Source organism: Harmonia axyridis, chromosome 2, assembly GCF_914767665.1.
Source record: "Harmonia axyridis chromosome 2, icHarAxyr1.1, whole genome shotgun sequence".
NCBI lineage: Eukaryota > Metazoa > Arthropoda > Insecta > Coleoptera > Coccinellidae > Harmonia > Harmonia axyridis.
The window spans coordinates 7,013,236-7,030,532 of NC_059502.1; the positions used below are offsets into that span (position 1 = coordinate 7,013,236).

General features: G+C 36.3%; 1 protein-coding gene across 6 annotated transcripts in view; it reads left to right on the forward strand.

Annotated features, from left to right (window-relative positions):
• Positions 1–17,297, forward strand: part of LOC123673064 (band 7 protein AGAP004871) — a 105,480-nt gene that overhangs the window by 61,160 nt on the left and 27,023 nt on the right. For all 6 annotated transcript variants that reach the window (XM_045607479.1, XM_045607481.1, XM_045607483.1 and 3 more), the window contains 2 exons: positions 662–921; positions 12,567–12,747. In XM_045607479.1, coding sequence (XP_045463435.1) covers positions 662–921; positions 12,567–12,747 — 441 coding nt within the window. The remainder of the gene's footprint in view (positions 1–661; positions 922–12,566; positions 12,748–17,297) is intronic.

The window sequence follows — 17,297 nt, forward strand, 5'->3', positions numbered from 1 at the left end:
TGGAAAACCGTTGCGAAACACAAGAAATATTCATCAATATTTTCTCGGGCGATATGAAGAGGCAGAGTTTTTATGATATCTTTTGTCATCAATATAAAATTTATCTGTATCAACTGTAGCTCAAAAAACAGCAAAACATTCGCTATTCACCGTTAGTGTTTTATCTAGCTGATGTTGTATCAGCCTAAGACATCAGTAAAAGATCCAGTCTTTTTGAATTTTTTCACTGTCTTATTAATTGTAAGCTCAGATTCACGATTATGTCGACCATATATATATTCCTTTGAGAAAGAGCAATACAAATTATTAATTATAAATTCTAAAAATTCTAAAAAAGAATCTGAAACTGAATGGATAGCTTGGAAACCACCATGAAAGTTATAAATCGGACAATTATTCACCAAGTGAAATAATAATATGCCCGTAATGAACGAAACGTACTTACTATAGAATCATTATTTTTTTAGTGAGTTTTTGCAATTTTACACGTTCTGTCGTAGATAAATGAACCATATTGTTCAATTTCTAACCTCCAACTGAACATATGACGTTTCAGATGACAGTTATGTTTGACATATGTCATTGAAACAGGGCTGTAGAATCCAGACGACGACAGGACATATATAACTAAAAATAAATCTTTTTTTTTTTTCCATCGCAGGTGCTGACGAAGGACAGCGTGACCGTCTCGGTGGACGCAGTGGTCTACTACAGGGTGTCGAACGCGACAGTTTCGATCGCCAACGTCGAGAATGCCCACCACTCGACGCGTCTGCTCGCCCAAACCACCCTGAGGAACATCATGGGACAACGACCCCTCCACGAGATCCTGAGCGAGCGCGAGAGCATCTCCCAGCACATGAAGGCGCTACTGGACGAGGCTACGGACTCCTGGGGCATCAACGTCGAGAGAGTTGAGATGTAAGTGAATTAGGGCAGGTTTTGCATGCACGGGAGGCAAGGTTGGAGATGGAACGGCAAATTGTGTTAACGTTAAGACGGCGTGGGAGATTGACGTGTTGTTTTCATCTGTGTCTTTCTTGCTTTAGGGATGGGGTTGTTTTTCTTTTGTAGAATTAGATTATGCGGCTTCTTTAGAAATCTCCTTTTCATGTTGAAATTCAAATGACAGTGTTAGGACCATTGTAATCAGGCGAGCAGTTCAGACTCAGCCAAGTCTAAATATTTGGACTTCATCAAGGCTACAGAGAACAAACACAATGCAGGTTGGGGCACATAACATTCTCTGATATAGAAGGGTTATAAAAATAAATAAAATCAAATAAGAATTATGTCTTTGAGATGAGCTCCGTTAGAATCAATACACTGTTGAAGGCGCTCAAAGAAGTTTGGCACATTTATGTAGGATCCAGTTGTTGTTAATTGAGATGGTCAACAGGATGCTTGGAGACCTATTAGTTTCTTCAAGTGTCGAGGGCATGACAGTTTCAATGAATTTAAAGGGAACGAATTGTTATTGTACATATAATGTAAAAAGGATGTGTAATTCTTCGGAGTGTCGAAGATGTGTCATGTCGGTTGTAAATCTTAAGAGACTTACTGGGGTTGGAAAAGTTCGAGAACAAGATGGTTGTACCAGATGTGTCACATCTGTGTGTCAGGTTCTATTCTTTCGAGAATATTCGATTTCCAGGAATCCGCGAAGATCTTTGTGGGCGGTACGGTAAAACTCTTATTGGACTAGGGGATGGTACTTTCCCTAAGGGTGTGGTCAAGCCGGAAGGAGGGAAGGATATTCAGAGTGGACGGGGTAAGTTGCGGTCAGGGGACGAAGTAAGTTCGAGTCGAGAGTTAGTTCAAATTAAGTCGAAGACGAGTAAAGTTCAAGTTCGGTCTAAGTCGAACTAAGAGTAAGTTCTATCGGTTGAAACTTGAGACGTAAGACGAAAAGACGGTTCGCGGACTAGATTAATACGAGTCGCGAACTAATCAAAGTCGAGACGACCGAAACTTGTAATAAGACAAAGACGTGAAATATCGAAGACGACTCGAGTAATTAACACTCGACCAAAAGACGAAATTCAGTACCGTATAAACTGTGTTTGTACTGTATAAGTGTGAATAATTAAAAAGAGTTTAATTATTACAAACCCGAACAAAGTCACGGAGAAGAAGACGAAAGGCCAGGTAATCGAATCATACCTCTAGACGATCGATTAACCAAGCCTACATTTATATGACACACTGAGATGGGAGTGGCATGACTTTCTTCTTTGATCCTCTCTTTCTTCTCTTCAAGGGTTTGAGGCCGATGTTTTTCATTCAAGTACCCCAAAAGAAAGTTTGTGAATGCTCAGGTCTGGTGGGCCAGCAAGCTACCCAAAATGCCTCTCACGGAGACCAAGCGCTGAAGGAACATTTCTCTCCAAACAGACAGAAAGCCTCGAGCTGTAGGAGCTGTACCTCCTTCCTGTGGGAACCAAAGATCACCCTCGTTCTCATCTTCAGCTAGAGCCTCCAATCTAGGCTGCAAGAATTTTTGTAACATTGTCACATATCGATCAGCAGTCACGGTGACCATGACAACTTCTGACGTCTTCTTTGCGGACATGTGCTTTCTGATTAATCCAAATTTGCAATTGGTACGAATTGCTTTCGTAGCAATCGCCGAATGTTAGGTGCTCCACCCTGTAGGTATAAGTTGAAGTAACAAATATGTATAAATAAAAGGTAAAAAGTAAGAAAATAACGAGCTCTGTTTAGTATTAGTCGATAAGTAAAATTAACCTGAAGAAGTTACAGTTGTGACGAAACAATTAATGTTAATATTCAAAGATTTTTGCGATCTTTTTTGTTTGAAAATCAGACAGATACGAGGAATTCGCTCATTTTTCTTATGACCCTATAGAGATCCTTTCAATCATTCCAAACCCAGTCCGAAGTCATATTATCTCTGACCTTTTCATACCCAATAATCCACCCAAGTGAACTGATGCATAAAACTACCAATAGCAAATTTTGGCAATTCGACCCCACTACAGAGTCACTGAACTGTCCGAAACGTGGGAATCGAAGCAGAAAATACAGAATTAATTGATGCCGAAATCTTGTTAGGGAAGGGGCTTTACATGTGAAGCCTTCGTGCAACTGAGATAAGAGTCTTATGAAACCATCGTTTATATCCTGAGCTTCCTATTGACCTAGACCTGTTTCTAAACTGCTCTTCGATGCATAAATTCGAGGCAACGGTAGAAACAAATCAGGAACTTCGATTAGGATATGGAAAGATGATGAAGTTCAAATGATAGGGTTAGGACCATTGAAATTATGGGACCGATTTGGACAAAGTCAACGTTTCGTCTACATCTGTGAGGGACTGTCCTTATCCTTTTTTCATTTGTTTTATGAACAAATAACTATTTCTGCAGAATTATCTAAGTGAAAATGACTCCTCGTTGCCACTATTTTTTTATAAGAATCCCTTTAACTCATGAACTTTTGAGTTTATACCCAAGGTATGGGATATGGCATATTACTGAAGTTGTAATCAAAAAATCTATCTGATAGTGTAATAATATACTAGGTCTTTCATTCGAAATAAAGAAGTTGTTGTTTGTTCCTGGTATAACCGGAAGTTGCAGATATCTGAAAACATTTTGAGGAGAAAGATCATTGTCTTCGATGTTGGAATAACAGCAAACAGTAACAGAATAGAAAAATACCAATCGATCATATCGCCTTATCAGCAACCAATCGCACCCAAACTAACTCAGACAGAAGTGATGGGGATCAGGCACTTATCCCGATCCCCACCCAAATGAAGAAAGTATATATATCCAGAATGCTTGGCTTTTTTCTTAGGCATGAAAAGGCTTTCCAGAAAAAATGAGACTATCTTAACACTCTACCATGCATTTGTCTGCTCACGATTGAACTTCGCATCGATCATATGGAACCCGAGATACGACTGCTATGTTCGACGCTTGGAGTCTGTTCAGAATAGGTTCATTCGGTTTTTGGCCTACAAAAATTAAATTGTAATTGAAAATCACGACTACACGTATGCTCGTAGGATTTTTCAGATTCCCAAGCTAGTCGATATTAGATTCATAAATGATGCTTCATTCAAGTTCAAGCTCTTGAATGGTTTGGTCATTGCTCCTGGTATTTTGGAGGAGATTCGCTTTAGGATTCCTGATTTAAGACTCAGATCAGGTAATATGTTTCAGGTCTCCCTTAGGAGAAAAAACTATACCGCAAATTCCTCACTTGTCAGAATGATAACGACCTCAGGTGTTGTCTATCCACACGTAGATTTCTTTTCCTGTTCGCTGACAACTTTCGAAAAACATCTGAAACGTCGACTTTTGTTTTCGGTTTTTCCGGGATAATTATATATAAATTTGAATATTGTATCTTATATGTGATTTTTTTTGTTTGTTTAGTTCATAGGTAAATAACATGTATAATTAAGGTTTTATTTGTAACTGAGTGAACACTGCCTCTGGGACTTTGTCCTGTTTGTGTTCCAGTGAAAATAAATAAATAAATATATCGTTTGGGGCCAGCCACATTCTCCTCTGAAGATGACACAGTTGTATAGACGCAACGTTAATTGCTGAATTTTAGCACATTCGAATGACAATTTCATGTCATAATAATTTCAAATCGCTGCGTCTTTCCTTCCGCAAAATTACCACTGTTCACAAACGAATGGACAGCCAGTCCAGGATTCTAAAGAAAGGGACCTGTTAACAATCTCGCTAAAGCGCCTGAAACATTTCGCCATCCGCAATTACTGCCTGACCTTTTCACAGACTCCGGCCGGTTTGGTCATAATCCAATCTCTAATCATTTTCTATTTAGGCGGCGTGGAAAACGTTTGAAAAGAACCGACAAAGAGCGGCGTTTTTCGAGACTGATTTGATTACGAGGCGATCGGGAAAAAGCTGACGGGGTGAAAACCAGAAATTGCCTCGGGTTTGGAGCTGCGAATGTCATTTTTTCAGACTGGGTGCAAACGAGCAATTTCCAATCGGTTCGACAGTTTCCAATCCTACAAGTTAGCGTTTAATATGTGCTCATTTGTATGGATTAAACTGCAAATTTGAATGTGAAATGACTATTTCAAGTCTCGTACAGAATTTCATATCGATCGCAGACGGAGTTGAGATTCAGAAAAAACAATATGAAGATACGCGCAAAATTTCAAGCTGATTTCATCATCAGAACCATAGGAAATTTTTAAAGAATAGTGAAAAATAAATACCCAATATTTCTATGATCACAACTCCTATCGGATTGAGATTTTGCGTGTATGTATATGAAAAGTTGCCTTTTATTTTTTTTTACATATAAGGCCAATTGAAATGTCCCCGATCTGATGCACAGATGGCGGTTCTAGTATTGAATCCATATGATTTTTAGTTAGGACCAACCTTCAAACGATAAGTGTCAAAATTTAACAGCAGTCCGACCATTAGTTTGTGAGATATTGCGTTGTGAGTGTAGCTACTTTTGTTATTTGAAAAAAGATGGGAAAAAAAAGAATTTCGTGTGTCGATAAAATATTGCTTTTTGAAGGGAAAAAATACAGTTGAAGCAAAATCTTGGCTTGATGGAGAGTTTCCGGGATTTGCACTAGGAAAATCAACCATTATTGATTGGTATGCTTAGTTTAAACGCTGTGGACTTCCAAAAGAGGCTGTCACGAAAAATCAAAAAAGTTCACAAAATAATTTTGAATGACCGTAAAGTGAAGTTGATCGAGATAGCAGACATTGTGAAGATATCATCTGAACGTGTACAACATATCATTCACGAACATTTGTATATGAGAAAGCTGTGTGCAAAATGGGTGCCGCGCGAGCTCACAATCGATCAAAGCAACAACCTGTTAAAGATTCTGAACAGTGTTTCAAACTGTTTAAGTGCAATAAACCTAAATTTTTGCGTCGATATGTGACAAGGGATGAAACATGGCTCCATCATTCCACTCCGGAGTCCAATCGGCAGTCAGCTGAGTGGACTGCACACGATGAACCGAATCAAATTGCGTTTCTGAATCATTTAGAGGATGAAATCTTCAAAAAACGGTCTCAACGCAATGTGCCTTGTCACAAATCAATGAATCTGCATCCACCTTATTCGCCAAATCTGGCCCCCAGCGACTTTTTCCTGTTCTCAGACCTCAAAAGAATGCTCGCTGGAAAGAAATTTAGCGCCAATGAAGAAGTAATCGCCGGAACTTAGGCCTATATTGGAGCGAAAAACAAATCATACTACAAAAATGGAATCTAAAAGTTGGAAGATCGCAATAATCGCTGCATCACCCTCGAAGGCAACTATGCTGAATAATAAAATCGAATTTTGCCAAAAAAAAGAATGCGTTTTACTATGGTAGATCGAGGACTTTTCAATTGGCCTGTTATTATAAGAGTGTTTGCGGTTTGGACCAAAATTAAAATTGGCATATTATATCTTGACAAATCAATGTGATATGGGGGTCAGTAAACACCGAGTGCTACTCGATTCTTTCTAAATTTCGTTCATACCGTTCATCTTGGCGTTTATCGAAGGCCCTTTTGTCGAGATCAAAAGCGCCGCCTTAATCGAAAGTGAATAATGAGTAACGACCAAAACGGCCGAACCAAACTTCAGAAAAGGGCCAAGCTATAATCGCGATCATTACTTCACCAATTCAACGCTCGCCATTCTTCTTGTACTTCGTTTTGTCCCAGACCCATTGGGCCGTCGCGACGCCTGAGGCAGCGCCGTTTACTTGGACCGTTCTGTTTAAGTTCTCCGGGTCTGAATGGAAGACGATAATGTGGGAAATGCGGCTTTTCAACCGGAGCAAAATTGGCAGAGTGAAACGTTTTGATGTTTTGAGGGCTTCTGGAGGGGCGAACGGAATCGAAAATTGAAGCTGCCGCGAACTGATGACTTTTCTGGGGAGGCGAGCTGTTCGATCGGGCGATAATTCGGCTGAAGCGTCCGAACCACAGAATGCTGAATGATGAATTTATCGAATGAAAATAGGGTTCGTCGAGCACCGGTTTTGTTCGATGACAAACTGGATTATGTGTGGACACCTTTACATGTTTCATAAATATTGTTGTTGGGGTAATAAATGAATCTGAAATAGTAGATAACTAGCTATACACGCATTCATGTCGTCGAAAAAAGGTCATAGAAATTTCTATCACTGTATTAGGCCAATTGAAAAGTCCCCGGTCTGATGCACAGATGGCGGTGCTAGTATTAAATCCATATGATACTTACTCACTTTACAAACGATACGTGTCAAAATTTGACAGCAGTCCAACCATTAGTTTGTAAGATATTGCGTTGTGAGTGTAACAACTTTTGTTGTTTGAAAAAAGATGGATAAAAAAAGAATTTCGAGTGCAGATAAAATATTGCTTTTTGAAGAGAAAAAATACAGTGAAGCAAAATCTTGGCTCAATGAAGAGTTTCCGGGGTCTGCACATCAAAATCAACCATCATTGATAGGTGTGCTAAGTTTATACGTGATGAAATGAGCATCGAAGACGGCGACCGCAGTGGGCGCCCAAAACAGGCTGTCACCGACGAAACAAACAAAAAAGTTCACAAAATAATTTTGAATTACCGTAAAGTGAAGTTGATCGAGATAGCAGACATTGTGAAGATATCATCTGAACGTGTACGTCATATCAAGTGGGTGTCGTGCGAGCTCATAAACGATCAAGAGCAACGTGTTAATGATTCTGAGCAGTGTTTGAAACTGTTTCAGTGCAATTAACCTGAATTTTTGAGTCGACAGTCAGCTGAGTGGACAGCACACGATGAACCGAATCCAAAGCGAGGAAAAACACAACAGTCAGCTGGCATGGCATCAATATTCTGGGATGCACAAGGTATAATATTCAATGATTACCTCCAAAAGGGCCAGACCATCAACAGCGATCATTATTTAGCGTTATTGGGTCGTTTAAAGAATGAAATCGTTTAAAAACGGCCTCATTTGAAGAAAAAAAGGTGCTGTTTCATCAAGACAATGCGCCGTGTCACAAATCAATGAAAACAATGGCAAAATTGCATGAATTGGGCTTCGAATTGCTTCTGCATCCACCGTATACGCCAGATCTAGCCCCCAGCAACTTTTTCCTGTTCTCAGACCACAAAAGAATGCTCGCTGGAAAGAAATTCAGCGCCAATGAAGAAGTAATTCTCTAAACTGAGGCCTATTTTGAAGCGAAAGACAAATCGTACTACAAAAATTGATATACAAATCAACATTAACTATTGAAGTACAATTTTAAGAGAATCCATTTTTTTCTTTTGGTTGATGTTGACTGTAATCAATAAATGATTACTTTAATTTATAAAGATCAACTTTCGACTCCTATAAAAATATTGTTTTACAAGTATTTAAGAAAGCTAGGTAGGTAGGACGTGGATTCACCGATTTTATAGATGAAGTCAATTTAAGAAAGTTACTATTTTAACCTATAATAATTTTTGAAAATTCAACCTGAGTCCATTCTAACTACATATTTTACACCACTCCCGCCCCGCATTAAAAACCACACAGAAATGAAAAATTCAATTTTCCCCGGTGCATAAACGTAATCCAACTTTCATAAGACGTCCCCTCATGAATAATAACGGCTGGAAAGTTCTCCATGCGAGAACGCAAAACGAAACAACTAACAAAATAAACCCGTCCGTAGATTCTTCTTTGTTTGGACGGCATCATCCGAGTGCGCCGCAAAATGGCCTCAGGGATTTGAGGGTGGACATAAGCAGATACGAATTTTGAATAGGAAAATGCCCAATCTGGGAATATGATTCGTTTGTCTGTCGTTTGGGCACTTCACGTCCCGCATTTCCGTTGGCAGTTTGCCGGTTTATACGGGCGGTAGTGGGGGTAATAACCTTCTGAAGGATATAGATAATGGTTATTAGAAGCGGTTTGGTATTGTCATTTTTATTGAGCGCTCGTTCTTCGAATAGATGGCTCTAAACGCTCTATTAGTGTGACGTCACACACCGCCATTTTTGGTTCTCCTGTCAGTGTTCGGAATCCAAACAAATAAATTGTCATTCAAATTAGCACAGTGTCGTTGAAGGAATTGGCTTATTTTCATAAATAAGAGTATTTGAGGAACGATTTCAGTATTAATTGATAGACAGAAGGAACGAGGTTGATACCAGTAAGTTTGAATCCTGTATCATTCCCCAGATTTTGTAAAAAGCCGTGTTTATTAGTTGAACTTCAAGTTCGAACTCACTCGCATTAATCTCGTGCCTTCTGTCTATCAATCAATAGTAAAATAGTTCCTTAAATAATCTTATTTATCGAAATAAGCCAATTTCTTCAACGACAACGTACTAATTTGAATGACAATTTGTTTGTTTGGATTCCGAACACTTACAATCCGACAACGTAATCTAACCATGTTGGGGACATGTAAAAATTGCGTATACTCCTTCTATGTTTATTAATCTATAGTAAACTCGAAAAAAATGCTGACAGGTGTTGTCATACAGTTTGTCCATCTAGAAACCATGTGTAATTCAAAAATGAGCGTTTGTAATTGGTTGAAATTATGACAAGGGAAATAGTCATATAAAAATTATTACTATTTTTCCATAAACGTCCAATAGGCCATCTCACCCTGTATAAGTTGGTCTACAAACTCTGTTTTGTATCAGTCGAAATGTTATCTGAACAAGCCACAGTGTGGCGAAATAACTCTTAGTACCTAATATTGAAATTTTTATGAAAATTTTTTTGTTTTACTTGATTTAAAAATTGGACAATTTTCTTGTAACTATAAAGATCATTTCAATAATTCCAGAACCCAGTCGAAAGTCACATCATCTCTGACCTTTCCATACCCAATAATCCACTCAAGTGAACTGATGCATAAAACTACCAATAACAAATTTCGGCAATTCGACCCCACTCCAGAGTCACTGAACTGTCCGAAACGTGGGAATCGAAGCAGAAAATACAGAATTAATTGATGCCGAAATCTTGTTTGGGAAGGGGCTTTACATGTGAAGCCTCGGTGCCACTGAGATAAGAGACTTATGAAACCATCATTTATGTTCTGAGTTTCCTATTGACCTGAAGCTGTTTCTAAACTGCTCTTCGATGCATAAAATCCAGGGAACGATAGAACAAAGCAGGAACTTCGATTATGATATAGAAAGATGATAATTTTCAAATTACAGGGTTAAGACCATTGAAATCAGGGGACCAATTCAAACTAAGCCAACGTTTCGACTCAAATAAAGCTACAGAGAAAACAAAAAGTAATACTCACCTGAAGAAGTCATAGGAGGACGAAACAATTGTCGTAAAAATAAAAAGAGCTGAAATAAAATATTGTTTTTATTCATAATTTCAAAATGAACTTTAATCATGTAAAAACCGAAACAATCAAATAAAATCACAGAGTTGATTGGCCAATCAATGCTTCGTATCGAGTTTCCAGATACTTTCTTTCGATAATAATCAGTTTCTCCAGCTGAATTGAATTTGTCCAACCGACTAATAATCACAATCGATGAACCATAATTGACATTTTCCGGAGGTTTATGCTTATATCACCTCAATATATTGTTTTTTTCTGATCGAACCAATATTGAGCTATATCGCCTTAGTTACCATGTGTCATAACACACTCATATTTCCCAAGGGAAATATGAAACGTCAGTTCATATTTCCCTAGGGAAATATGAAACTATTTCTTTATTTAGTAACAAAATGGAAACTGCAATTGTTGAAATTTCCACTAAAAGTATTTCCACCAGATACAAAGGAAGAAGAAATATCTTGTTCATAATTATTCGACGACGAGACTACAGTTTTCTTGAGAACATTCCTTGCAGCAGCAGTCTCGGACGATTCTCCCAAAACGGTCTTCAAAGATTGTGATGCTGCAGATGGCTCACCCTCCACACCTGCTATCATCTTCGCTACCTTATTTTTGTGCAGCATACTGTCCGCCAGATAGCCTTCTGCAACAGACGAACTTTTCCAACCACCATGTCTCTTGAGTGTTGTCATTGAGGCTCCCGCATCGGCAACCAATGTCGCGGATGTTCGTCTTCCACAATGACCTGTATAGGTTTTCGGATTATCTAAACCCAACCATTCAGCAACCTTACTCGGAATTTTTCCGAAGGTATTTTTGCCGACAGGCTGAAGAGTACACTTCTTATTCCTATAAGCTACGAAGAACCTAAGAACGCCTTGCGGGCGCAACGCTGAATACTCCCTCACCAAACGAGCAGCACCCAGATCTTCTTCATCAATTATAGTGAATATTCTGTTTATATCATTCTTAGTCTTTGAGACTTTGATTATGATTACCGAACCACGATCTTCGATATCTGAAGATAGCATATTCACCAACTCTCGTGTTCTGCAGGCGCCAAAGATTTCCATTATTAAAACAACCTTCAAAATTATGAATGTAAAAATCTTATCAACAGAGGAAATCAAAATGAAACTTTTACCTTATACATCAAAAAAACGTCATTAGGAGCTTCACTCAAGAATGTCTTGAGCTGCTCCCGGGACAACACTGATGATTTTTTAGGAACGTATCCTTTATTTTTGTTCTTAACAAATGCTTCGACTTCATCGAATAATTTGACATCAGTTTTTTCCTTCAAATGTAGCATTGATCTTAACATCGATAGTTTCGGCCATAACGTGTTTGGAGAATATTTCTGGGACTGGGGATCGAATGAATTAATCATACATCAAGAATAACAAGAATCAGAGCAACATACCAAATCTTGGAAATATGCTAACAAAATACTATCGCTCACACCGTCCACCAATTTTTTTCTTTTCCACTCCTGAAAGCATTCGTACTCTTTACTGTAGGCAGCTTGAGATTTGGCTGGAACCAAAGATTCACGGGCCTTTGCCGCTTGAGTTTCGACGTAGTTCGACATTTTTTCATTAATTTTATTTTTGACAAGACGTCAAAATGAAACCAGTCAACCAAGATTCTCAGAAACATGGCCCATAGCAACGTTAAAAATTTAATTATTACAAAAATATACAATCTAATAATAATTTTTCCTTATCAGATTGTTTCAATCAGAAAAAAACTATTGATTACACCACGGGAAATATGAATACATTTCCCTCGGTTGTCTATACATCCCTCGGGCTCCGCCCTCGGGATGTAACTTTGACAACCTCGGGAAATATACTATTCATATTTCCCTAGTTGTAATAATAGCTATACAGCTGTGAGTATGTCAGCTTTTTCCTATCAACGTTGGAATTCAATCCTGCAATTCCAACAAACTCATCGATCAATTTGAAAACCAATTAAACAACGTGGGTAAATTCCTGCTGTATAAACCTGTCTACAATTATTGGGCTTTTAATTGCATTTTCATTTTTATATTTGCCCACAATATAGTGGTTAACTTCGCATATGAGGGAATATGAATGAATTTGTTTTATGCATGTAAATATGAGTTTTTGGATTATATGAAGCTCCCTCTTTAATTTACCTACTACTAACAGGCTCAGTCTGCCTTTCTAGGAGATAATTAACTCAGGAATCCATTTTCTGTTACAGAAAGGACGTTCGTCTACCTATCCAACTCCAAAGGGCCATGGCGGCAGAAGCTGAAGCTGCACGTGAGGCTAGAGCCAAGGTCATCGCTGCCGAAGGAGAACAGAAGGCCTCCAGAGCCCTGAGAGAGGCTTCTGAGGTCATTGGAGATTCTCCTGCTGCTCTTCAACTGAGATATCTCCAGGTGATGTTTCTGTTTCAATTAGAAATTTCAGTGTTGCATGTCCGCATGCCGCACGTGTCTAGCACAATGGTTTTCATGTCAGCTGTTGATATACAGGGTGATCCTAAAGAAGAAAATGATATATTCCTTCTACAGCTTCGAAAAAAACTTCTTTTTTTGTCTATGAGATACAAGGTGTCTCTTGTAGTACTACTTTTTGTGATCATTATACCAGTTTACCGAATCTTTAGTAATATTCGCTACAGATTCTTCACATCTCACTAAATGGATGATAATTTTGATGTTCCTGAGGATTACTAGAGAATTGTTTGGAATTTTCTCGAAATCGAAATCGGTAGAACATACGAAAAAACTACAAGAAACCAAAAAGAGTACTAGTTATCCAATGATCCTCTCTAAATTTTCTAAACTACCAGTGTTCCACCCAAAAAAAAAGAAGAAAAGAAGCGGGCACTTTTCCAGAAAAAAATTAGCATATCACATGATGAAAACTTCAAATTAGAATATCTATGCTAATTTCAAGTTGAATATCTTGTGGAGGCAAGGTGCTATGAGAATGAAAATTCTCAATAACATCGTTTACAGGACTTTCTCTTCTTAAAATTAAATGATCCGAGGAATATGTCAATTTCGTTAGTACCTGTAATTTTAGGAACAACCTGTATTTAACTGATTGGCACCTCATCATTGCATCTCTCATAGATCATACTGTAACTTTAAGTAGGCAAACTCAAGCAATAGATTATACAAATCAAATAATTTGACAACTTTGTGTCTAATCCTTCACAATAATATATCTAAGTATATATAAAACCGCTTGCACATATACGTCAAACTTTAAACGTAAAATCACAGCCCAAACGGGACCATCTAGAGCAAAAATGACAAGAATAAGACCCCCCTCAAAATCGTCTGGCGATCCCGGGAAAAATCCCAAACCTTCGATTCTCCCCGCGGTTTTCGAGTATACGGGGTGTTTCGGATCATTTTGACATTTCAAGTCCCATATTTCTGTGGTATCTGTGGACAATTTGGCTGTCAGTGTCATGTTAATAATAAATATTCCATTTCGATATATGAAAGTTCTTGAAAAAGTTTGCAGTTTCCAAAATTGTTATTCAATATTTAAATAAATGCCGACAGATAAAATGCAAAGTCTACGGCGAATCAAAAATTCGATAGATATTTGTCAAAATTTGGAAATGAACATTTATATCATCGAATGCATTTTCCTCAATTCAGGTTTGTTTGAAGGGTTTGTATTATTTGGAATTAATTGGATGAATGTTACTTTATTTCATGAATTTTTCGTTTATTTTCCACAATCTATAAAACTACATTTCCTTTCGTGAGAATTTGAATTTATTGCGACAGAAGATGGAACTACCAAAGAGAACAGAAGCTTCATTCATCAATTCAGTCTTGGATGGGAGTAAAAGTTATGCTACTATGAAACAGTATTAAACAGATAGAAAGACTCCTTATAGATAATTCACAATTGGCTTTATTACTGGAAAAAAAAGAGCCAAGTTAGTCAGATAACAGTCAAAAGTTTCCATGAGTTTTTTGAATATCTAGAATATACACTTTTACGACAGAGGAGTGCAAAAATATAAGTGACCACTCCGTTTTTGAAGAATTTGAGTGCAGTGCTGTTGAATTTATAATGAATAAGTCAAATCTTTCATACTAATAATTTCAACTATATATACCCTGTTATATTATATTCCGCTCAACTGAAACATGTATTAATAAGCCTTGGAAATTAGAGACTCTCAAACTTATCACCTGATTTCTCAAAAAGGTTTCACCAAGATAAGATATTGTAGGTAATTGCTTATGAGGTAACATAGGCCATGGGTATTTGAAAGGCAAGTCTATTCATTATGTCTCTTTTTAGTTGGTTTATTATAGCTATACTGAATATTTCTAAAAATAACATTCACTTTAGATGTGAATTAATTAAATTTGGACTTATGCATCATATCATATATGACTATGAAATTGAGAAAGACATATTTTTCTAAATTCCATTATAAGTCTTTCGAATAGTACTTTGAAGATATTGATTTCAATGACGTATGGAATATATCAGTTGAAATACTAGTCAAAATGTTACGACAGAAATAAATTTTGAAGGATCATTCAGTATATGAAGAATTTAACATGGCAGTCACTTTCGAAATTGGTATCAATTTTCCAGCAATTCAATGAAGGTATAAAATACTTTAAAAAGCAACTATTTATTGAAAATTTCCATGTCATGAATGAATGATCAAATTTGTATAAAAATGTTGATACCTACCTATTTGTTCACTAAAGTTTCCAATCTTTTAATCGTTATAGGAATAGGTGCTATATGGCCATTTCAAAAATGCTATCCTACTGATTTATTCATTGCTTTTCATTTTGGTAAGAATTAAATTATTCATTGATTCAGATCCAAAGTTAACATTTGAAAAAATCAAGTCAATGTAGTTATTGACCCATATGGGTCAATAGTATTGGCCGATACAATTTTAGTACCGATTTCAAATACTCAGTTCCTTTTGACTGAAGTAAAAATTGAACAATTATCTTTGTATCTTGAAATGAGTTTTGCACTTTTCCAGTGTTCAACAATGAGATCATTATTAAATTGACTCAAGAAATTAACAGAGTATGCTATATCAGGACTAGTTAATACTGCTGAAGATATTAATAAACCTATTAATTTCTTATATGGTTCATCATTACAACTCTCTTTTGTTGAATCAAAATTCAATTTAGTTTTCACATGTTCACAATCAGACATGTTGAATTATTGCAATACATATTTGAAGAATATAATCGATAGCTTTACTACCTTTTCCATAATTTCTAGTAATATTCATCCCTAATCATTTTTTAGCTTCCCCTAATTTCTTTATCATAAAATTTTCTATCAGAAAATTCATTCAGAATTAACATTAGTTAAAACAAAAAAGTCATCCATGTACAATGCAACAATAGTAAGCCAGTTATTTTTTGATTTATTTAAATACTATGATCAATTGTTGATCTTTTGAAACTTTTATCTATCAAAATTTTATTTACTATATAGGACATAAATTGCCCTGTTTAATTCACTTCTGAGTAAAACCCAGAGCCACAAGTCTCGTTCTATAACATAGCATCAATACAATCTTCAGATACTAAAAAACTCCTTAGTTCGTCAGGAATTTCCAATAGGTCCTTCAAATTGTTCAATTATATTGTATTTCTTCACAAAATATGGAATAGAAGAATAATTTGCTGCTCAACTGAAAAATGTATTGATAAACCTTGGAAATGAGGGACTTCTTATAACCTGATTTCTCAGATATGGGTATCCGAAAGGTAGATCTATTATTCATTCTGCCTCTTTTCAGTTTGTTTATTACAGCTATACTGAATATTCCTAAAACAACATTTCACTGTAGGTCTTTTCATAGATCTTATCGAATGATTATGTAAATTCAATATTTGTCAAAACTGAAAATAAACATTGAATGCAGTTTCTTTATTTCAGGTAGTATTTCTATTGACTGATAATAACTCTCACATTTTGATTATGCATTTTTCCCAAATTTTTTAAATAAGAAAGAAATTGCCATTTCTAGAGAAATGAGAATTTCAGATTTCAAAATGTCTCATTTCTCCAAAAATGACTAATTACTACTTCAAATATATACACCCTATATAATAGTTGATCAAATATTGTGTATTTCTTTACAAATTAGTTAATAATTTGAAGCTTTAATCTCAATTTTCAGACTTGAATTGGTCCAACATCTCTAGATATTTCTAATTGATATTCCACAAATAAAAATCCTGTATAATTATCCATCCAAATCCTGTATAATAATCCATCTTCTGAAAAGAAAAACAGGTGAATGTTTACTATATAGAATTAATTTTGATAATGATTCAAAAGTGATGAAATTTTGCTTACTTACTAATTTTGGGTATTAGATCACGAATCCAGTGACATAAATTCCTCAATCCTGCTGGTTTTTTTTGAAAATTTGTAAAATTGGCTTGATGAAGGTAAGGTTATCCACATTAATAGCTAGTTTTCTTGTATTTTATCAACTGATTCTCGTTAGAAATGATTAATTAATCACATTTCAAGCTTTTCAATGGCTTTTTCTCGTCAAAAACTACTATTTTATTCATTGTTTATATCCGGTGGCGGCAATTATGTTCAATACGTAACGTCTGTCAAATGCCAAATAATCTGCAACGTTGCCAGTATGCCCAGATCTTCTTGATGGGATCGGTCTTTACTTGGTAGAAATTCATATTAATAAATTGTTTGAGATTATGACGTATTATAAAACTGTATGGAAACTCATAACATGACAAGTCTACAGGGTGGCCACTTTTTTAATGGGATTGTATTGGTAACTTTTAAACCATAAGAGTTAGAAAGTCGGTCAAATGGAAAAAAAGTTGCATGCATAGAAGCATTATTATTGAGATATAAGAAAAGTAAATTATGTCATTTTGATTTTTCTTTTTTTCCCACTTTATTTCAAATATCATCAAAA